The sequence below is a fragment of the Eretmochelys imbricata genome, chromosome 4 (assembly GCF_965152235.1).
Source record: "Eretmochelys imbricata isolate rEreImb1 chromosome 4, rEreImb1.hap1, whole genome shotgun sequence".
In the NCBI taxonomy this organism is placed as follows: domain Eukaryota; kingdom Metazoa; phylum Chordata; order Testudines; family Cheloniidae; genus Eretmochelys; species Eretmochelys imbricata.
This window is the reverse complement of record NC_135575.1, coordinates 115,659,713-115,682,524: the sequence shown is the minus strand read 5'-3', so window position 1 is coordinate 115,682,524 and position 22,812 is coordinate 115,659,713. Positions and strand designations below refer to the sequence as shown.

The following is a 22,812-nucleotide window of genomic DNA, read 5'->3' as shown; positions in this document are numbered from 1 at the left end:
AGTACAGAAAAGGGCAACAAAAATGATTAGAGATATGGAACAGCTTCCATATGAGGACAGATTTAAAAGACTGGGACTGTTCAGCTTGGAAAAGAGACGGCTACGTGGGGATATGATGATCTATAAAATCATGAATGATGTGGAGGAAGTGAATGGGGAGTATTATTTATCCCTTCAATTTACACGTGAACCAGGGGTTGCCCAATGAAATTAATAGGCAGCAGGTTTAAAAACAAACATAAGGAAGTAGTTCTTCACATAACGCCCAGTCAACCTGTGGAACTTGTTTCCAGGGTGTGTTGTGAGGGTCAAAACTATAACTGGGTTCAAAAAAAGGATTAGATAAATTCATGGAGGATAGGTTCATCAATTGCTATTGGCAAGATGTTCAGGGATGCAAATCCATATTCTGGGTGTCCCTAAAGCTCTGACTGCCAGAAGCTGGGATTGGACAAAAGAGGATGGATCACTTGATAGATTGCCCTGTTCTGTTCATTCCTTCTGGAGCATCTGGCATTGGCCATTGTCAGAAGACAGGATACAAGGCTAGATGGACCACTAGTCTAACCCAGTATGGCCATTCTTATGTTCTTAAGAAGATTATGAGCTGGATCCACCAGCTCCACTGGTACCGAGAGACTGTCCTCATAATCTCCAGATGAAGCAGTTGCTCCAGTAACTTCACGTATACACCCTTTCCTGATTACCACAAGCAATTCCAGAACTGTTATGTAGGGTTGCATGTGAGCTACAGATGTCCCTTGAGGAAGTTCAGGATCCTCAGCATAAATTACTGGACATCATCCAATCCTCTGGATCCAGCTGAATAGTGCTTCCTGTTAATGAAGGCATTCTGGAACAAGTTAGAATAGTCCAGCATACCCCAGCCACTTGCCCTAAGAGGGCAGAAAATGCTATTTTGTCCCAGCCAAAGAGGTTGTATTTTTCTTTTCTCATCATGCTCTTAACTATGGTTGCTCAATCTGCCATGAAGAGATCTAGATAGCAACATCCTATATCTACTCCGGTTGACAAAGAGGGTAAAAGACTCAATTTATTGGGAAGGAAGTTCTTCACTTCTACAAGGCCTCAGTTCTGAATAGCCAGTTACCAAGTACTGATGACTAAGTATGAGTACCTGAACTATTCCAAATTCATGGATTTCATCGACAAGTTTGAACAGTAGGATAGAGCTCAACTTCAGTCTCTCCTTGAAAAAAGCCAGTTGGTTGACCGGATCGCTTTTCAATCAGCAGGGTAATGGCTACTGCCATTGTGATGTGCTGTGAATCAACTGTGCACTTTGGGGCTTCCAGGAAGGTCCAGGACACCATGGAGGACTTGCCCTTTGACAAAACTCATCTTTTTAAATCAAAAGACAGATGAGTCCTTATATACTCTAAGAGCACCCTCCACTCCCTGGGAATATTTATACTTGCCCTGAAGAGAAAATTCCACAGGCAGTCATACAAGCCTAGACCAACAGCTCAATAATTTTACCATCAGTAGCCTTATGAGCTGCCCTATAAGAGGCAGAGGATTGAGAAGTCCTGTTTCCTTGCAGCTCCGGTGGCAATATAGTCAATCCAATCTCAGCACCCAGCTAAATGATATGTTTGGGAGGTTGAGTGCTGCAAAGCAATGATGCCACCACCTGCCGATTCCCACATACCCTCTGGGGGGGTTGCATAGCTCTATTTTTCCACATCTGAAGTGCAATAACAGACAAGGGGGTACTAAATATCCATTCTGGCTATGCAATTTTAATTTACCTCCCTGCCCCCTCCAAAGCCTGGGGGACCTTCAGATGCCATTCTTGTGAGGAGATTCTAAAACGAGAAGTAGAATCCCTCTTATAGTGAGAAGCAACAGAGTCAGTACTTGTTCAGTACCAAAGAAAGAGTTTTTACTAAATGTGCTTCCTAGTACCCAAAAAGAAGGACAGCTGGAGACCTAATCTTGATCTCTGCCATCTTAACTGCTTTATTCACAAACTGAAATTTTGCATGGTCATGTTGGTATCTATAATCCCATCCCTGGAAAAGGGCTTGTGGTTTACAGCTCTCAGTGTGAAGGATATGTACTTTCACGTGAACATTCACCCCACTCACAGACGTTTTCTCATACTCATCGTGGGCTCCAACTATTTTCAATATAGAGCTCCCATTCAGACTTGCTTCTGCCCCCAGGATCTTTACCAAGGTCTTTTCGGTAGCATCAGGCATCATGGTTTCATTGTCTTCCCCATCTCAAAGACTGCCTTCTCGTTGCAAAGCACATAGAGAATCCTAAGAGTCTACTTTGTCAGTGCTTCAGTTGGTCTTCCCTAGGGATCAGCATAAACTTGTAAAAGTCTGTTCTCACTCCAGTGCAGACTTTAGACTTCATCGGAGAGTCCTTAAATTCCATCACGGCAAAGGCTTATCTGCCGATGGACAAGTTCCAGGTGATAAATGACCTCACAGATCAGGTCATGAACAACCCTCAAACAACCATGAGAACTTGTCTTTGCCTCTTGGGATATATGGCTTCATGTACTTACGTGACACCGTTCACCAGACTCCATCTTTGTCTTCAAGCATGGCATCAAACAGTATTTTCACCATGAACGCCATAGTAACTGTTCCCATCAAGGTAACATCATCTCTACTATGGTAGAAGAATCCATTGCTAGGTATACATGGGCATTCCCTTCCTTTCCCCCTAACCAGACAGGATGATCAATACAGATGCCTCCCTTTTAGGCTGGTTTCAGAGTAACAGCCATGTTAGTCTGTCTTTGCAAAAAGAAAAGGAGTACTTGTGGCACCTTAGAGACTAACCAATTTATTTGAGCATGAGCTTTCATGAGCTACAGCATCTGATGAAGTGAGCTGTAGCTCACGAAAGCTCATGCTCAAATAAATTGGTTAGTATCTAAGGTGCCACAAGTACTCCTTTTCCTTTTAGGCTGGGGAGTTTACATGGACAGTTGCACAGATATATAGTCATCACCTGAGCCAGGAGGGTGGATGAGCTTGGAGTACTTTACACCGTGTTCCATAGAGGCAAAATTTCATTGTGCTTAAATCCTAAGTTCACCCCCAAAGTAGCTGCGGAGTTTCACCTGAACCAGTCAATCCACTTACCTGTGTTTTTTTCTGAAACTAAATGCATCTGAAGAAGAGAGGAGACTTCATTCCTTTGATGTGCAATGGACCATAGCCTTTTTCCTGCAAAGGTCAAAGCCAATCAGAAAACCTCCTAGATTGTTTATCGCTGTAGCAGAAAGAGTTCAAGGTCAATCTGTATGCTCTCAGAGAATCTCTAAATAGATCTTGTACTCTATCTTACTCTTTTAGCTGTGTAATCTTCGTCCCCTTTATGGGGTTGAGAGCTCGTTCTACAAAAGAACAAGTGACATCAATGGCATCACTTCAAGAAGTACCTCTACTTGACTTTTGTAAAGCAGCTACATAGAGTTCCTTCCACATGTTTGTGAGACATTATGGTTTAGTACAGAACTCTGCTGATGTGGCCTTTGGGATGGTAATCCTTCAATTGGCTCTGTCGCTTGCATCCTCACACCCTCCTCCTACTTGAGTACTGCTCATCATCAGTCACCCACAGTGGAATACACACAGGGACCAGCACTCGAAGGAGAAGAGAAAGTTACTTAATTCGAGATGTGTTGTCCCTATGTGTATTCCACTGCCTGCCCTCCTTCCTTTCTGCTTCAGATCATGGTGAGATTCCTGATATAGAAGGAACTGGAGAGGTGGTTGGTCTACTCTGCCCTTTAGCTCCTCAGTTGGAGGCATGAGGAGAGTGAGGGTCCATGCGCAGACCACTGCTTTCAAGAATTCTCTGATTGGGCACATGGATTCCCCCAGGGGGATCACACATCTTGAAGAACCTCCGGTTACTATAAGGTAAATAACTTTCTCTTGCGTGTTCTCTGTCACAGTTATATATTTTCCTTCCTAGCAAACTTCAACAGCCATCCAGATCTTCAAGGTCCTTTAATGAGATGTTTGCAGCATCTCCATCACCTCAGAGCCCAACCCACAGCATTGATTGGGCTTTCAATCAGGTACAGTATAATATTGACGTATATTGAATGATAATTTGGTCATACGGGGTTGTTTCCCTTTCTTTTAAGCAGTAACATTAACTAGTTAGATCATGTGATCAGTGAGGTTGAAATTGAGATTAAATTTTTGATGGCAATTGGAAGCCCAAATTTAGCATCCTCAAGAGAGAGGATGGAGACCCACTGTTCTTGCTTCTGTTTTTGTTTTGATTTTACATTTGTTGTCCTTTTTAGAAGTATATAATGTCCTGATTTTTTAAAGTTTTGTGTGGTTCCTATCACACTTTCGGACACTAGATAAATTCTTTTTTCTGGCATTTTTAAAAGATAATATTAGGGTTTTGTTATTTCTCGTTCAAGATTAATTTAACTGAAACAGATAGGGCCAGAAGTAAGGGTAAGAAGGGCCAGAATCAGAGAGAACCATGATAGTATCAACAAGTTTTGTTCTTTGATTACAGACAGTAAGACACAAATGTACATCTTTCAACAGGCTGATAGGGTCACATAATCTGTTTTAAATAGCTTGTTCAGGTAACTAGCAGCCTTTGCCTGTCGCTAAATTCAAACCTGTCTGATAGATCCTTTTTAATTCAGGCTTAATTCTACACAAAAATCTTAAAGTGAAATTTAAGACTGGACACATCAGTAGTTTGACTATATATTTCTTTTCAAGAATGTAAGAGTTAAAAAAAAAAATCAACACCCTAAAATGTTAGAAGCCCATGAAATGCAGAATTCTGTGTTTGTCACAGAAGTCAACAAACTAACATATCTTTCATATGTTATTTTCATTTTATTACATATGTTGAAAATTGACAATTTGCAAATGTTCTGTCAAATTGTCTATTTTTATTTTCATTTTAATTGTATTTTGAAGGTTTTAGTCCATCCTTTTGTAGAAGTTTCTTTTCAGCGAACAGTCTGCAGGACAACAACAGCAGAGGGGCCAAACCCCAACTGGAATGAGGAACTTGAACTTCCATTTAGGTATGAGTAAATGAAAACAAGTTAATGTTCACAGTATGTCCTTGAGTAACATTCTTGTTTGAGTGTGTAAATGAATGTAACATTTAATATAGTACAGTTTTGCTGTAATAAGGAATATTTTATTTTGATAGAGCTCCTAATGGTGACTACAGCACCACAAGTTTGCAGACAGTGAAGGATGAAGTGTTCATTAACATTTTTGATGAAGTACTCTATGATGTCTTAGAGGTGAGCTTGGCATCTGAAAGACCATTTTAACATTTATGTCAATGTCTTTGATTTTAAAAATATCACTGCATATTATGGCTGGTTCTCTTGAGTATATGAAAAATAATCACAAGGGTAATCAACAAGATATATATGTAAATTATAGTAGAATAGAACACTAGTCTTATGAATGACCAGTTATTCGAACCAGTTTTCCTGACGAGAGGGGAAAAAATCTCATGACAAAAGTGATGTTGATGAAGAACAAGTCGACATCCATTCACATTCCGATGCCTTCAGTGCATTTAAATTGCTTTGAAGTGGTTTGAAGGGTGAGAAGAAAGCAACGTGCTGCACCATGATGCAACCTATACATCAAACCTATTGTAATTTTAAGGTGATCGATTGTATGAACTTTTTGATTTTTATGATCTCCATCCCCAGTTAGTTCATAAAACAGGGGTTCTACTGTAAGTCCATATCATGAACTTTCACTGTTACATCCTTCATCCTCCCATGTTCCTTTCCTTTTCCCATCGTTGTCATTCCTAGCTATATTATGTCCAATCTAGATTGTAAGATCCCTGTTCCATTGTTTGGCACCCAACCCAAACATAGCAGTGCTGTGTAAAGTCCAGGTACTCAGCCTGTTTTGTGCTTCCTAAGGTTTGAGCTTGTGTGTGTAGTCGTAATATGTGCTGACTTCAGTGACAAAAATGAGGATTTTACTGCTTTTTAATCCTGGTAGGAGTATAGAGCCAACATAGCTAATGGAGATCAAACTGGATTTTATTTCTTCTTGTTCATTATCAGAATTGTTTGCTAAATTCCAATTCCAAGTTATACTTGTCCAAACCCATGGAAGGGGATGGATTCCCCACATACCATCAGTGCCAACCAGCCTCAGCATATAGTCTCACATCCCTGAGGGAGACTTCTCTCGTACCCTTGTCAGGAGCTTTTGGGGTAGGTCTGTTTTCCTCTCCAGCCATTCCCCTTCTGAGCTGGGTTCCTCCCTTTTCAGTCCTATCTTAAGTTGGACCATGCTCTTCAGGGTTGGAGGGACAGGGCTACTTGGGCCCAATACTGTCCTTTAAACCCTTCCAGCAAAATGTGGGGTTTGTATACACCATTACAGCTAGATTTTCACCTTTGAAGTAGGCTTGGGCATTTAAATGTCCACGTCACTGGATGAGCACACACAAATTGGGTGCATGGAGATAGCTAATTATACATCTCTGTTTAATATACAGTACTTATGCCTGGTTTTGTATAAGCAAAAATGTGTACTTCTATAGAAGTTGGAAATCAAGGCCAAAATTAACATGCTTGATCTTCAATTAAAAAAGTATGCATGCACTCGAGGTGGATGTAGCCTCCTGATTCAATAGGGGCACTATACTAAACTCTTCTGGGACATGATTTTGAATTGTAGTTGAGGGGGGACTGGCCACCGGCAGCAGTGCCTCTGCCTTGGCACTGCAACCCTAATTCTATCCTAGTGCAGAGGGGCAGCCCTGGGAAGAGGGGTGTGCTTTAGAGTGAGTTCACCCTGCACTTTCACACCAGTGGCAGCTCTTGTCCTGCGGAGTTGGACCAGGCTTTCCAGCTCCATGTATTGTGACCTGGTGCACAAGGTCACAGTGCCACTCAGGTTTGGCCCAACTGTCAAGCGGGGAAGCTGGGTCAAATTTGAGTCCGTGGCATTGCTACTTGGCACATGGGGTCACAACACCACTCAGGTTCAGCCCGACCATCAGCGGGGAGGCTGGGTCATACTAGAATGGGTGGTGTTGCAACTTAGCACACGAGGTCACAACACCATTCAAGTTTGGCACTCCTAGTTTCATTATTTCTGTAGGTGTTGATGAACCCGGGGACCCATGCTAAACCTGCCTTGGCATGCACACTTTGCAAACACAGTTGCGTGTGTGTGTACACAGATCTGTACCTCCTTTGTACCTATTCATCCTGATATCCACCTACAAGTCTTTTATAGGCAAACACAGAGCTAGTTATTTGTCTGTCTAGACTACTGTAAATCTGTGATTTTTGCATATAAGGGAACATGAATGCGCATTTCCATAAATTTCAGAGTAACAGCCGTGTTAGTCTGTATTCGCAAAAAGAAAAGGAGTACTTGTGGCACCTTAGAGACTAACCAATTTATTTGAGCATAAGCTTTCGTGAGCTACAGCTCACTTCATCGGATGCATACTGTGGAAAGTGTAGAAGATCTTTTTATATACACACAAAGCATGAAAAAATACCTCCTCCCACCCCACTCTCCTGCTGGTAATAGCTTATCTAAAGTGATCACTCTCCTTACAATGTGTATGATGATCAAGTTGGGCCATTTCCCGGGGGGTGAGAAAACCTGGATTTGTGCTGGAAATGGCCCAACTTGATTATCATACACATTGTAAGGAGAGTGATCACTTTAGATAAGCTATTACCAGCAGGAGAGTGGGGTGGGAGGAGGTATTTTTTCATGCTTTGTGTGTATATAAAAAGATCTTCTACACTTTCCACAGTATGCATCCGATGAAGTGAGCTGTAGCTCACGAAAGCTTATGCTCAAATAAATTGGTTAGTCTTTAAGGTGCCACAAGTACTCCTTTTCTTTTTGCAATTCCACAAAGCAACATCTCTTGTCATCTCTTCTACCCATTTTTCTGTTTTATTATTCACATATCTTATCAACTGGTCAGTCCAGAAAGCTTTTTTAATACTAATTGAATCTTTTTCATTACAGGACTGGGGCTTAATGTGCTTTGCTTAGGCAACCCCTTAAAGTTAATAGAGCTCTGTGCAGGCACAGCGGTCCTCTTGCACAGAGCTCATTGCACGTCTAGGGCCCTAGAACATTAGCTCATTGTAGCAATGGCCATTCCTTCTTTTGTGTTTGCACAGTGTCTATCACATTTGGATGCTTCAAGAAACAAATTATTATTATTATAGTTTAACCAGTATTTGTAACAAATTTCATTAAAAATTTATTAATAACTTGACTAAGCCATTGAGAAAGTTGAAGACGGTTAAAGGGAATGAAATCTGCTTGTAAATTTGTGTACACTGTATTGTTGATATAATGTGTATTTTGCAATTTTTTTTCTAGGATGATCATGAAAGAGGAAGTGGTATCTATACTCGTGTTGAGAGACATTGGCTGGGATGTGTTCGGATTCCGTTTTCTACCATATACTTTCAAACAAGGGTAAGTATCAGTAAAGTGGAGTATGAATTATAAGTTTGGAAGATGCCTGTAGTGAAACATCTGATCTATCTCCTGTAGTTTTGACAACATTGATCTCATTACCTCTTAACTATATCTGTTATATAGGAGTCTTGTCTTGCATTTAATATCTCCAGGGAGCTACCATGTAAGTCCTGACAAGACAATATTACAACTGTGTCAATCCTATGTCAACAAACAAGGCAGAGCAAGAGCATCCCCTCTCTGTTCATCTGTGAGATTGGTATATACAGAATCAGGTTACTCAGTAGCTCTACACTTACCAAGCATTCAGAAAAACCCAGCAGACTATCTCAGCAGGAAGTGCATGTCAATCACAAATGGACTCTCAAAGATTCCATCTTCCTACAAATCTTACTCAAGTGGGACTTCCCACTGCAGACCTCTGTGCTACCAGCATGAACAAGAAGTACCAACTGTTTTGCTTCATTGGAGGGATGAGTCTGGGTTTCCTTTTGGATGCATTCATGAATTCTTGGAAGAGGGACCTGATATATGATTTTCTGCTACACCCCAGAGTCCTCAAAAAAGTGAGAGAAAACAAAACCTTATTAATACTGATAGCAACAGCATGGGTTTGACAGTTTTGGTACTTGGAGCTGATGTGCCTGTCAACACAGCCTCCAGTCACGCTTCCAAACTGTTTAGGCAGGTCCTTCACATGGATCCTTCATCCCTGCATCAGACAGCATGGATGTTAGCTGGCTTAGCATTATGGATAGAAGTTGCTCCTCTGGAGTGCATTCTAGTTTAAATCAGGAAGGCCTTCTACAGGGCTGACATATAGATCTAAGTAAGGATTTTTATTATCTGGACTGCTCAACATGACTTACCACCAGAGACCTCTATTTCTAGTATTCTGGACTATCCTACTAACCTTGAAGAAGTCAGGGTTCTCAATCAGCTCTGTAGGGTTCACTTAATTATGATGTCAGCCTATCACTCTCTGATTCAGTTTCACATTATATTCTCACACCCAACAATAACTACATTCCTGAAAGGTCTGGTCTATGTTTTTTGCCCCAGTTACGGATATTAACATCATCCTGCTGATCATAATGGAACCTCCATTAGAGCCTTTAGCAGCTTGCACCCGATACTACCTTTCTATTGAGATATAATTTTGGGTACTTACTATCTCTGCTTGGAGGGTGAGCAAGATCCAAGTGTTGAGTGCAGGACTTCCTTAGACTACATTCCATAAGGATAAAGTGACTGTCAGACCTTACCCCAAGTTCTTACCTAGAGTGATTTCAGACTTTCACCTCATGAGTCCATTCATCTTTTCCCCTAAACCTCCTTCAGGTACTGGGAGACCAGACTTCACACACTTGGTGTATTGAGGGTACTGTTTTACTACTTCCACAGAACAAACCCCTTTTTCAAGTCACTCAGACTTTTTGTAGGCTTTGGGGACAGGTCTAGAGGACTGGCCTTTCAAGCCAGAGTCTCTCAAAATGGGTGTCTAATTGCATAAAGATTTTCTGTGAGGTAACTAAATTACTACCCTCATATTAGAGCACTGTCAGCCAGTGACGAAGTTATCACTTCTGCATGCTTGAAGAATGTTCCTGTGATCAGAGATTTACAGGGTAGCTACGTGGAGATTAGTGTACATGTTTACACATGACTACTCTCTGGTTTGGGCTGCTAGATCTGATGGTACAGCAGTGCTGAAGCCTTGGGTCTGATAGGACTTCTGGCAGCCACTTTCTTGGAGAGATGACTGCTAACCAATCATCTAGAGTGTGATTGCCATACACAAATACACAAAGTAGAAAGAAAGTTATTTACAGTTTCTGTGATTCTTTAAACTGTTTTATTCCTGTGAATCCCATGACCTGCCTTTCTTCCCTGCTACTCCAGAGTCCTTTAGCTTTGGAATTCTGTAATGGCAAAGGAGCTAAGGGACATTTGGGTTTGCTTTGTCCTTTATGCCCTCAGGTGTGTGCAGTAAAAGAACATTCAGGGTTCAGGTGGGACACAGTGGACACTACTATCCAAAAAAATCTTATCTCATGCACATGGGGTGCATGTGCATTTTGTGGGGTTCACATGAACTAAACATCTAGAAGAACCACAGTTACTGTAAAGGAAGTAACTGGTCTTTTGAGATGTCAGATTTTTGTCATAAACATTTTAGATACTGGTATTTCACATGAAACATACATATTTTTATAGAAATGTAGGACTGAAGGGACCTCGGTAAGTCATCTAGTCCAATCCCCTGCATTGAGGAAGGACTAAATATTATCTAGACCCTCCCTGACGTATTTTTGTGTTCTTTAAAACCTCTAATGATGTAGATTCCACAACCTTCCTAGGTAGTTTTTTCCAGTGCTTAACCACACCTTACAGTGAGAAGTTTTTCCTAATGTCTAACCTAAATCTCCCTTACTGCAATTTAAGCCCACTACTTCTTTTCCTGTCATCAGTGGGTAAGAAGAACAATTTATCACCCTCCTCTATAACAACCTTTTACGTACTTGAAGACTGTTATCCTGTCCCCCTCAGTCTTCTCTTCTCCACACTGAACAAACCCAGTTTTTTCAGTCTTCCCTCGTAGGTGATGTTTTCTAGACCTTTAATCATTTTTGTTGTTCTTCTTCTCTGGACTTTCTCCACTTTGTTCACATCTTTTCCAAAGTAGTGCTCAGAACTGTTACAGTACTCCAGCTGAGGCCTTATCATTTCTGAGTAGAGTGTAAGAATTACTTCTCCTGTCTTGCCTACAATATTCCTGCTAATACATCCCAGAATGATGTTTGCTTTTTTTTGCAACAGTGTTACATTGTACACTTATATTTAGTTTGTGGTTCACTATAACCCCAGATCTTTTTCTGCAGTACTCTGGCTAAGTAGTCATTTCCCATTTTGTATTTTGATTATTCCTTCCTAAGTATAGTACTTTTCATTTGTCTCTTATTGAATTTCATCCTATTTGATTCAGACCATTTCTCCAGTTTGTCAATATAATTTTGAATTCTAATCCTATCCTCCAAAGCTTATGCACCTCCCTCCCAGCTTGGTGTCCTTTGCAAACTTAAAGTATACTTTCTATACTATTATCCAAATAACTTATGAAGATATTGAATAGAACCAGATTTAGGACAGATCCCTGCAAGACCCCACTCGATATGCTTGATATGCAAGACCCCAACTTGATTGTGAACCATCGATAACTACTCTCTGAGTATGGTTTTCCAGTCAGTTGTGCACCCTCTTTATAGTAGGTTCATTTAGGCTATATTTTTCTAGTTTGTTTATGAGAAACAGTATGTGAAACAGTATCAAAAGCTTTACTAAAGTTCAGATATATCACATCTACTGCTTTCCCCAATCCACAAGGGTTGTTACCCAATCAAAGAAGGATATTAAATTGGTTTGACATAATTTGTTCTTGATAAATCAGTGTTGACTGTTAATTATTTTCATCTAGATGCTTACCAATCGATTATTTGATTGTTTGCTCCTTTGTCTTTGTAGGCACTTGATGTTAAGCTGACTGGTCTGTAATTCTTAGGGTTGTTCTTATTCCTATTTTTATAGATAGGTACTATATTTGCCTTTCTCCAGTCCTCAAGTATCTCTCCCATCCTCCACGTGTTCTCAAAGATAATCTCTAATGACTCAGAGATCTCTTTAGCCAGTTCCTTAAGTATTCTAGGATGTATTTCGTCAGGCCCTGCTGACTTGAAGATATCTAATATTTCTAAGTAATTCTTAACTTATTTTCTTTTTTTAACCTTAGATTCTACTCCATTTAAAGTGATGTTCACTATGTTAGGGATAGTCTACACTAGTGCTTTAACATGCCTTGTGTGGTCACGGCACAGCGCTGAGAGAGAGCTCTCGTAGCACTCTAAAAAAAACACTTCCATGAGGGCGATAGCTCCCAGGTGTTTTTTCACACCCCTGAGTGAGAAAGTTGCAGCACTGTAAATTGCCAGTGTAGACGAGCGCTAAGTCATCTAGTCACTGCTAACTTTTTTTGGTGAAAACTGAAACATTTAACACTTCAGCCATTATTGCTTTTTCTGTTATTGTCTTTCCCGCCTTGTTGAATAATGGGCCTACTCTTGCCTTGGTTATAGAATCAAAGACTTTTTAAGGTCAGAAGGGACCATTATGATCATCTGGTCTGACCTCCTGCACAACGCAGGCCGCAAATCTCACCCACTCACTCCTGTAACAAACCCCTAACTTATGTCTGAGCTACTGAAGTCCTCAAATCGTGGTTTAAAGACTTCAAGGTGCAGAGAATCCTCCAGCAAGTGCCCCATGCTGCAGAGGAAGGTGAAAAACCCCCAGGGTCTCTGCCAATCTGCCCTGGAGGAAAATTCCTTCTCAACCCCAATATGGCGATCAGCTAAACCCTGAGCATGTGGGCAAGACTCACCAGCCAGACCCCCCAGGAAAGAATTCTCTGTAGTAACTCAGATCCCACCCCATCTAACATTGCATCACAGGCCATTGGGCATATTTACCGCTAATAGTCAAAGATCAATTAATTGCCAGAATAAGGCTATCCCATCATACCATCTCCTCCATAAACTTACCAAGCTTAGTCTTGATGCCAGATATGTCTTTTTTACCCACTACTCCCCTTGGAAGTTCCAGAACTTCACTCCTCTGATGGTTAAAAACCTTTGTCTAATTTAAAGTCTAAACTTCCTGGTGGCCAGTTTATATCCATTTGTTCTTGTGTCCACATTGGTACTGAGCTTAAATAATTCCTCTCCCTCCCTGGTATTTATCCCTCTGATATATCTGTAGAGAGCAATCCTATCTCCCCTCAGCCTTCTTTTGGTTAGGCTAAACAAGTCATCGTCTAGCTTCTCATGTATTTGTGAAATGCTTTCTTGTTACCTTTTACATCCCTAGCTAGTTTAATCTTGTTTTGTGCCTTGACCTTTCTAATTGTCCCTACATGTTTATATTGTTTTTTATATTCATTCTGTGTAATTTGGCACAGTTTCTACTTTTTGTATGATTTTTGTTTGAGTTGCAGGTCATTGAACATCTCTTGGTTAATCTAGGGCACCCTCTTACCATACTTCCTAGCTTTCCTGTGCATTGGTATAGTTTGCTCTTGTGTGCCATTAATAGTGTATCTTTAAAAAACTGCCAATTCTCCTGAACTCTTTTTCCCCATATACTTGATTCCTATGGGATCTTACCCATCAGTTCTCTGATTTGCTAAAGTCTGCCATCTTGAAGTCCATTGTCTTTATTCTGCTGTTTTCCCTCCTACCATTCCTTAGAATCATGAACCTTACCATTTCATTATCACTTTTACCCAAGATGCCTTCCGCCTTCAGATTCTCAACTAATTCCTCCCTTTTTGTCAGAATCAAATCCAGAATAGTCTCTCTTCGAGTCGCTTCTCCACCTTCTGTAAAAAAAAAAAAAAGTTGTCTCTAGTGCATTCCAAGTACTTGTTTGAAAATCTGTACCCCATCACCACCATGTCCTGTATTTTGGATGATTTTATTAGTTTTTTTAAAAAAGCCTCATCCATCTCATCTTTCTGTGTAGGTGGTCTTCGGAAGACACCAACCATGGCATCACCCTTGTTTTCTGACCCCTTTTATCTTTACCGAGACTTTCAACAGGTTAGCCAGTCTGTCCAAAGATACTCTTCCCCTTCTATGATAGATGGTTCCCATCTCTACTCAGCAGCTCTTCTTCTCAGACCAGGCTCCCTTGGTTGAGGAAGCTGAAGCCCTCTTGGTGACACCATCCACTCAGCCATGTATCTACCTCCACGATGTGTCTGTCTCAGCCCAGGAAGGATCGATGAGAATACCAACTGTGCTCCCAACTCCTTCACCCTCCTAGAGTCCTGTAGTCACTTCTGATCTGCTCATGATCATGCCTTGTAGTATCACTATTGCCCACATGGAAGAGTAGGATGGGGTAGTAGTCAGAGGGTGGATGATCCTCGTCAGTCCTTCTGTAATGTCTTGGATAACAGGCCCCTAGCAGACAGCACACCTCCAGGGAGGCCAGGTCAAGCCTCCAGATGGGTGCCTTCGTCCCCCTTAGAAGGAAGTCACCTACCATCACTCCCCTATGTTTCTTCTTGGGAGTGGTGGCCATGATCCTCCCTGCCTTGGGGGTACATGGCTTCTCCTCCACATTTGGGGGAGATTCCTCATCCTTTGCTGCCAGGGCAGCACAACGGTATCTCTGTGGATAGTGGGTTGGAAGCAGGGTTCCAGGTTTGTCCCTGTGAAGGAGCAGTTTCCTCCTCCCCTGGTGGTGCTATCTCAGTCCTTTCCAACTGGATTTCTTCCTCAAATTTAGAGGTCTCCAGGGGCACGTTTTCAACTAATTCTTCCTGTACATGGATGCTCCTCGCCATCCTCCTGTAGCTCTCGCACCTGTTTCCTGAGCGATTCTACCAGTAAGCACCTCTCATGCTGTGTTTTCCCATCCTGATTTTCTGTGACAGGAAAATGCAGACAACAGTCTCTGCAAATCCACACCAGGACTTGGCTAGAGGCGTCCATGGTTGGGTTCTTTGTCTGGATGGAGGAGCCAGGTGGAGGAGCCAGGAGCAGTGTTGGCATTGGCAATGCGGCCTTTCTGAATGCTAAAACTTGAGGAAGCATTGTTTCGTTTTTTTATTTTGAAATTATCATCATTATTGGTCATGAAGATTTATGTGTATGGATTAATATTTCTCTATTTCCTAGATTGATGGTACCTTTAAGATAGATATTCCTCCAGTACTCCTTGGCTACGGTAAAGAAAAGAACCTAGGAATTGAGAGAGGTTATGATTCTGTCCGAAGTCTGAGTGAGGGGTCCTACATAACACTGTTTATTACTATTGAACCTCAGCTTATTCCTGGAGATCCAGTTCGAGAAAAGGTAGCTAACTCATTTCAAATTTTGCATTTGGTGCCATGATTCTTGATATGTGTGTAAATAAGTAATTTTAATATGGTGTATAACATGCGTACAGATCTTGACTGTTTCACTTTTACTGTGTAATTCAGGAGTTCTCAAACATAATTGCACCACAACCCCCTTCGGACAGCAAAGATACCACATGACCCCAGGAAGGTGGAGAGCGAGCTCCGCTGCCTTGGGTAGGAGTAGAGGGGACTGCAGCCTGAGCCCCGTCACGCTGGCTGGGGGTGGAGTTCAGGCTTTCGCTTCAGCCCTGGGTCCCAACAAGTTTAATGTTGGCACTGGTGACCTCATTTTAATGGGGGTCACGACCCACTTTGGGGTCCTGACCCACAGTTTGAGAACCTGCTCTTGAATTAAACTTGATTCAGTAATTTTTTAACTGACCAGTACTAGCTAGTGTTTCTGAGCACTTGCATGTATTTTTTATATTTTAAAAGGAATGCTACAACAATTTTGTTTTTAAATTGTAATGAAATCTTTGCTTTCTGATTTGTCTTTAACAGAGTTTGGTTATTTTTTTTAAATGGATATTCAAACACTCAGGCAAACTTGGGAGATGCATTATTTAGTAGATCTGAGTGAATAATTTGTGATGTATAATTTATTTAATAAATATAATCTCTTTTTCTCTTCACAGACTATGTGTAAACAGATCTGTTTTCTCTCATGTTGTTCATAATTAAATGCCATTTTTTGCAAGTGTAATAATGTTTCTGGCTTCATAGTCATAATTTGATATGTCTTGCTTAGTTGAGATTGAACACATAATTCAGATGATTTTGTATGTTTTCCTCATCTAGATGAGTGTGACTCTTCCTGGTTTTCTGGTTAGAATGCTCATTAAAAAATAAGTTTAGTTTTCACATTCTATAAGTATTTGAACATGCAAGCTTAACATTTGCTTCCCACAAGCATTCTTGCTAGTAAAACTTGATCACACAAATATTTGGGGAAAGCGAACACAAAAGGGTTGTAAATGAATTAATTCAAAACTTGGAATGAATATTCTTGGAGGGGTTTTTTTGCATTATTTTCTGTTCACTAGTTATTATAGTATGCCGTTTGTATGTAGTATTTAATATCATCTCCTGTCCTGTAAATCTCTTGAAGATATTTCTAGGAGGTTTTTTTCATTCTTGATCTAGTTCTTTTGCTTCCTTCACCAGACTAAAAGGACATGCTTGTGCAACAACAGAAAGAGTCTGTGTTCAAAAAACAACCCCTCTCCCAAAATCTCTTGTCACTTCTTGTACCCTTATGCAATTAATTCTGAGGGTATGTCTACACAGCAAAAGCTAGCCTATCCAGGCATAGCCAAGATAGCTTAAATCCAGCTTGTGTGGGTAACAATGGCAGTAAAGACAGCACAGCACAGGCTTCAGAGTGGGCTAGTGAGCTGACTACATACCTAAGGTGTATATGAGCATGTAATAGCCACGATGTGTTGTCTTCACTGCTATTGTTGTTCACATTAACTGGATTCAACCTACCGTGCATATGCTATTTTGTGCAGTTTTTGCTATGTAGACATACTCTGAGGTACAGTCAGTCAGGATTTACCCATGTTGCTTCTGCACAAACAGCAGCTGCACATATTTTGCTTTGGATTTAACTGCTCCAGTAGCAGTTTATTTGAAGATGAAGAGGAGTTGGGGAGAGGGAATCATATCTATGTATTGTACAAAATTAAAACTAAGCAAATTTTGAACTCTGGAAGTATAATTCCTTTTTTAGAGCACTGATAATTGCACAAACAACTAAAGCAAGCTTTGCTCTCCCTCTTGTGGAATTAGTCTTGTAACTCATAAATTTCATATTGTTTGTTCAGTACTGGTCATAGGCCATTCTGATATGAGAATTGTTGCACTGTAGTGCCATGGAAAACAAAGAAAAGGAAATACGATTTGTAATTTTATTGTTTTATGGGTAAATTCAGGGTTAATTAGCCAAGTGACATGGCAAATTAGCACTAATATATGAAGCTGTAAAGATTTACACAACAGCCTTGAAGCATTGTTAATAGACCAGGTCACTTCCACAGTTCTATTCTATATACAATAATTAACTGCAGAGAGAAATATGGTTAGCTTTAAGAAAAAAATGGACCTTTATATTTATTTATATATGTCACCGATATTTTTTTAGAATAAAAAATAGTTACAATGCAAATAAATTCCTATCTAAAGGTATTTCTTGATCAGTGAAATTCAGAGTTCATTGTGAAATATTATAGACTATATAATTATGAATTTTGATATTTGTTATTGAAAGAAATTGTGGCCAAATTTTATAATTTTGTGCACACATTAATTTGCATGGCCAAATGAAAATAGTACATATTATTCTGATGGTAATGTATGAAATTCTGAAATGTTGGCCCTGTGTTTATAAAATTGTTACTGACCAAATTGCACACTTTAGATATAGAAAAGTTTACATTTTTGATAAGTGCTTTAGATCTCACTGATTTCATTTGTTTTCTTTGATTACAGAGATAGTATTAGCTAGTTGTCCATTGTCAAAATTCCAGATGTAAGAGCTAGAAAGGAAATGAAATATCATCCACTGTGAAGATGCAGCAAAGACTTTATCAGGCATAAAGAACAGATAGACAAAGATAGAATGTGAGAATCCTTTTCTCAGTGTCAGAGAACACTAGTTATCAAAACACAATTGTAGCATAATTACTCTGTGCTACTAAAGTGTATTGTAACTAACACTAGACGAGAGAAATGCTACTGAGGTAAGGAAACTTATCAGTGTAGATTTTCTATTTGCTAACATTTGAAGAATTAAGTATAGCAGAAAAAGAGAGGATGAGTGTGACAAATGGGGTTCTGTAATTTCTTGCACCAGTACCTTTACCGGGCATATGAGGTGAAGTTCCTGCCCCATTGAAGTCAGTGGGAGTTTTGTTGTTGACTTCAGCGGAGCCAGACTTTAATCAACTGCATCTGCCTTTAAGTCTATTTAATATCTAAGACCATTTAAAACATTGTAACAAGTAGCTAGTGAACAAAAGCTTTTATATTTATAATATTTAACTTAGACTGAGTCAAACTAGATTATTACTTTAACAAACATTTTGTATGGTTTCATATAATCCAATTTTAAAAGAGTGGGATAGTAAATGGAAAACAATAAAATAATCTACAATGTTGGAAGAGGCTCATGAGGAAAGGAACAAATTAAACAGCAGATTATTCTATAGCATGCAGTGCACATTTTGTTATTAAATTTTATGTACGACAGAGTATGCCAAGTTCATACATTTTCATGTGCTTGTCTTCTAACTTTCTTGACCAAATAAAAGAGCTACAATTGCATTTTGTATTGAAAGTGACTCCCCAGAATGTAGTGTAATTTCTACATGTTTCAAATATTTAATATACAGAATTTTGTACGTAGCTCAAAGTATTGCAAATGGGATGTAGGGCCTGATCCAGTCCTTGTTGATTTGCCGCTCAGTTCAGCACAGGTCGGGGGGAAAAATTACCAATGGCTGTTTGGTAATCTATATGAATTGCGTGGAGTCCAGTTCCTTGTGAACAGGTATCCACATCACATATCACCAGTGTAATTGTCAAACTTAGCAGAGAGAGCAAGGATTGAAGGGTCAAGTCTAAAGTAGTCCCTGGAAGTCCCTCCAGGTCACAGTTGAGATTCATTTATGGGGTAGTGTGGGGAAACTTGCACTAGAATTCCCTGTGCTGTTCCCATTTTTTGTGGCTCAGTTGGGGACAACAGTCTCCAGGACTCAAGTTGCCAGTACTTTTCTCACGAACACTGAATTCATGTATGGGAATTAAACGTAATACAGTGTGTAAGAGAGAAATCTGCTTCACTACAAAAGTGGTATGGATTTTTCCTTTCCTTACTATTTCAGCAGTGGCTATTTAAAAGCTGCACCTTGGGTACATAAATTGGGATGTAAACAATCCCCATCTCTTTTATTTCTTTTAAACCTCTTTAATATAGAAATTTTTCAATATAAAATGAAAAAAGTCCTTGAATATTTCCCCTCCTTTGTTAATGTTTCTAAGCTTTTCTGCTGTAGCTAAGTAGCTTGAAATGTCTATAGATTGCGTTAAGCTTTTCAATTTGATTTTTAATACATTTTTCCCTCTTTTATTTATTATCTTTTTCTTTTTCTTTTTGGCTTCCTAAATCTCTCTATAGATGAATGAAATGCTTAAGAAGGTACAACATATGTGCTTTTTAAATTAATCAACAGATATTGCTGTTTAGGATTCATTTTGTTCTTGCTCTGCAACTTTTTCCACTACCTTTAATGGCAGTAGTTCTTCTGCTGTGTTTGACCATATATGTACTGTATTTAGCATGCAAACTCTTTTAGGCTGACATAGTATCTTAGATCGGTAGTATCATTTAATTAATAATATTTTGCAAGAAATGACTATTATTTAAAAACTGAAACTATAAACATCAATACACAAATTATATGTTGTGGTCACCATTTTTGGTTGAGAAGAATCATCATAAAAGGTGACTTTTTTTATTGGCTTGGATGGCTTGTTACTGAGCAGTGCATGGCAATCCCAACTCAAGGAGGCTTTAGGAACAGGATAACACAATGAAGGGGTTGTTTTTATGCCGTATTTTAAGTTAAAGGCCTGAATTGTCAGGAACATTCAGGTGCCTTAAAAAAAATGTAAAATATTTATACACACTTTAAGGCCCCTTTATACTGCCAGAGTGGTGTAAATGGCCTTAATTAAAAAAAAAACAAAACAGAAAATAACCATAAAATTTTATGTACCTAGGACAAACCTACAAAATCAACAATATTCAGTTATAGATGAAGGGTAGGATTTTTTAAAAAAACTTAAGTGACTTAAGAGTACATGTTCCATTGACTTTCAATTTGGGCTTTTGAAAACCCCACCTAAGATCTTTAACTGCTAGGCAAGCCTGAACTATAAGGATAACTTGCTTTTATAAATATGTCTGTGTATCAGTTTTCAGCACTGCACAGTGGTTTAGCCATGAGACTCCCATTAATGTCAGCAGGAGTTGTGCATCATAAATCTGACAGACATTTTGAGAATTTACCCCGATGGTTGTTCTAATGCAGTTATTGTTTTGTGAGTATAAATAAGACTCCGTTCCTTGAAGTGTCTGATCATAATTACTCACTGTTGAATGACTAGGTGATGTGTCCATTCTAACAGTCCTTAGTAAGGCAAAGCTTTCACTGAACTTTCAATACCTGAGTAAAGACTGTACAATCATGCTTACTATGTGCAACGTGTGTACACGTGGGAGTGCATATATAAATGTATATACAAAAAGCCTGATTCTCCACTACCTTACAACTAAATTTACACCTGTGTAAAAAGAATGCAAGGTAAGTTTTTGAAATGATATCAGATCAGAATTTTACATCCACTTTGCATTCACTTTGTGTAGGTGTAAATAAACTACACAGGTTACAAGGTAGTGGAGAATTAAGTCTAAACTATATGGTTAAGACTGTATTTTTATACAAGTTGTACTGTCTTTTGAAGTTTGATACCCAAGAAGATGAGAAGTTGCTCCAAGCAGCAGAGAAGTATCAGGCTGAATGTGCATTGAAGTTTCCAAGCCGCCAATGCCTGACAACTGTAGTTGACATAAATGGGAAAACAGTTTTTATTACCAGATATATCAAACCTCTGAACCCACCACAGGAGCTTCTTAATGATCACCCTAATAATTCTCAGGCAGCCGCAGTAAGTATTTTATTTAGGAAAGACAATTCAATTCACAAGACATAAACTTAAGACTGTGTCTGTGTGTGTGTACGTTATTTTTTATGTTTGTACAAGGGATTGCAAGGGAGAAAATCTATGGGTAGAAAATAAAGAAATATTGAATATTCATGGGACAAAGTAAGCGAATGATAAGATACTGAATAACATCTGTTAGAAGAGGACAAAATAAAAACCTATTTCAAAATCTGGCATATGTAAATTTGCCTGTAAATAAGTACTATAAGAATTAAATATGTTTAAAAGACAAAGAACAAAAGAAAATGTCAGAGAAGCAAATAGAGAGAGAAATAAAGCACCACCTTTAACAAACACACTGTGTAAGAAAGTTGCAGTACAAAAATTAGGTATGTAGCTCAGGTGAATTAGGATGTACAATTAAACAATGGCAATTCTGCAATGAATAGGAATCTGAGTCATAGCAGGCAGCAGGGGCCTGGATGAAAGAATTAAATATTAGTCAAAAAGGGGAAATAGGTAACAGAAATATAGACCTACCGTTGGTGTAAGGTGCTGATTCGGCATAGTTCTTAAACATGTGCATAATATTAAGAATGTCCTATGGAAGTCATTGCTTGATTGTGGCCTAAGGGAAGATCTGAGAGCTCTCAGATCCTTTTCAGCATAAACAAAAAATGGTTGCCAATTTGCAAACTAAAGGTGAAGGTTTCGTCTGTTGAGGAGTTAACCTTTCCATAATCTGTATGTTACAAATTTTCTTAATCCCAGGTGTCCAGTTATATTTAATACATACTTTAAAACTCTGTGACAGTCCTATACTATAGATATAAACAAGACATCATAATGAAATGGTTATATCAAACCCTATGTTTCAAGGCATGTTATAAGCCATACTGTTCAAAACAAGATAATTCAGAGTAAAAACTATCACTTTACTTTTAAATTGATCTGAAATCAGTGTAGGATTTGGGATGGAACTAAGGATACTTCAGTTACAAAATTTGAGTTAAAACAGCCTTAAAACGATGTCAGATATACCCTGAATTAAATTAGAGCTTTAGCTTTCATTTTATTTTTGCATTTTAATAAGAATTATATTTAATAAGAATTGGCATTTAGTGCTTTTCCATGAACTTTGCATTTTTTATTAATCATGAAAGTGAGTTTAATGCCTTGCTGCTTCATTTTTTTTTTTTTTTAAAGCTCTGTGGCAACATATATCATGCATCTTAAGGCTTTTTCTTCCTTAGGAAAAAGATGTTCTTTTCACACCTGTTAGCTAATGTATTAAACCCCCCAATTTCCTATTGTGGACATGGCCTAAGACTTGAATCCAATCCAAAGCTTAGAGATGATCTAATAGTGGAACTTGGGAGAACAGTTTTCAGAATTGTTGTTCTCAGTATTAGGGTATGTCTACACTACGAAGTTAGGTCGAATCTATAGAAGTCGTTTTTTTAGAAATTGTTTTTATATAGTCGATTGTGTGTGTCCCCACACAAAATGCTCTAAGTGCATTAACTTGGCGGAGTGCATCCACAGTACCAAGGCTAACGTCGACTTCCAGAGTGTTGCAGTGTGGGTAGCTATTCCACAGTTCCCGCAGTCTCCGCTGCCCATTGGAATTCTGGG

The 22,812-nt window shown here is 39.2% G+C and overlaps 1 protein-coding gene across 5 annotated transcripts in view; it reads left to right on the top strand.

Annotated features, from left to right (window-relative positions):
• The window catches only part of CC2D2A (coiled-coil and C2 domain containing 2A), a 131,548-nt gene that overhangs the window by 85,192 nt on the left and 23,544 nt on the right, over nt 1-22,812 (top strand). For all 5 annotated transcript variants that reach the window (XM_077815829.1, XM_077815832.1, XM_077815830.1 and 2 more), the window contains 6 exons: nt 3,967-4,072; nt 4,953-5,062; nt 5,194-5,290; nt 8,388-8,486; nt 15,227-15,403; nt 20,977-21,180. In XM_077815829.1, the coding sequence (XP_077671955.1) occupies nt 3,967-4,072; nt 4,953-5,062; nt 5,194-5,290; nt 8,388-8,486; nt 15,227-15,403; nt 20,977-21,180 (793 nt within the window). The remainder of the gene's footprint in view (nt 1-3,966; nt 4,073-4,952; nt 5,063-5,193; nt 5,291-8,387; nt 8,487-15,226; nt 15,404-20,976; nt 21,181-22,812) is intronic.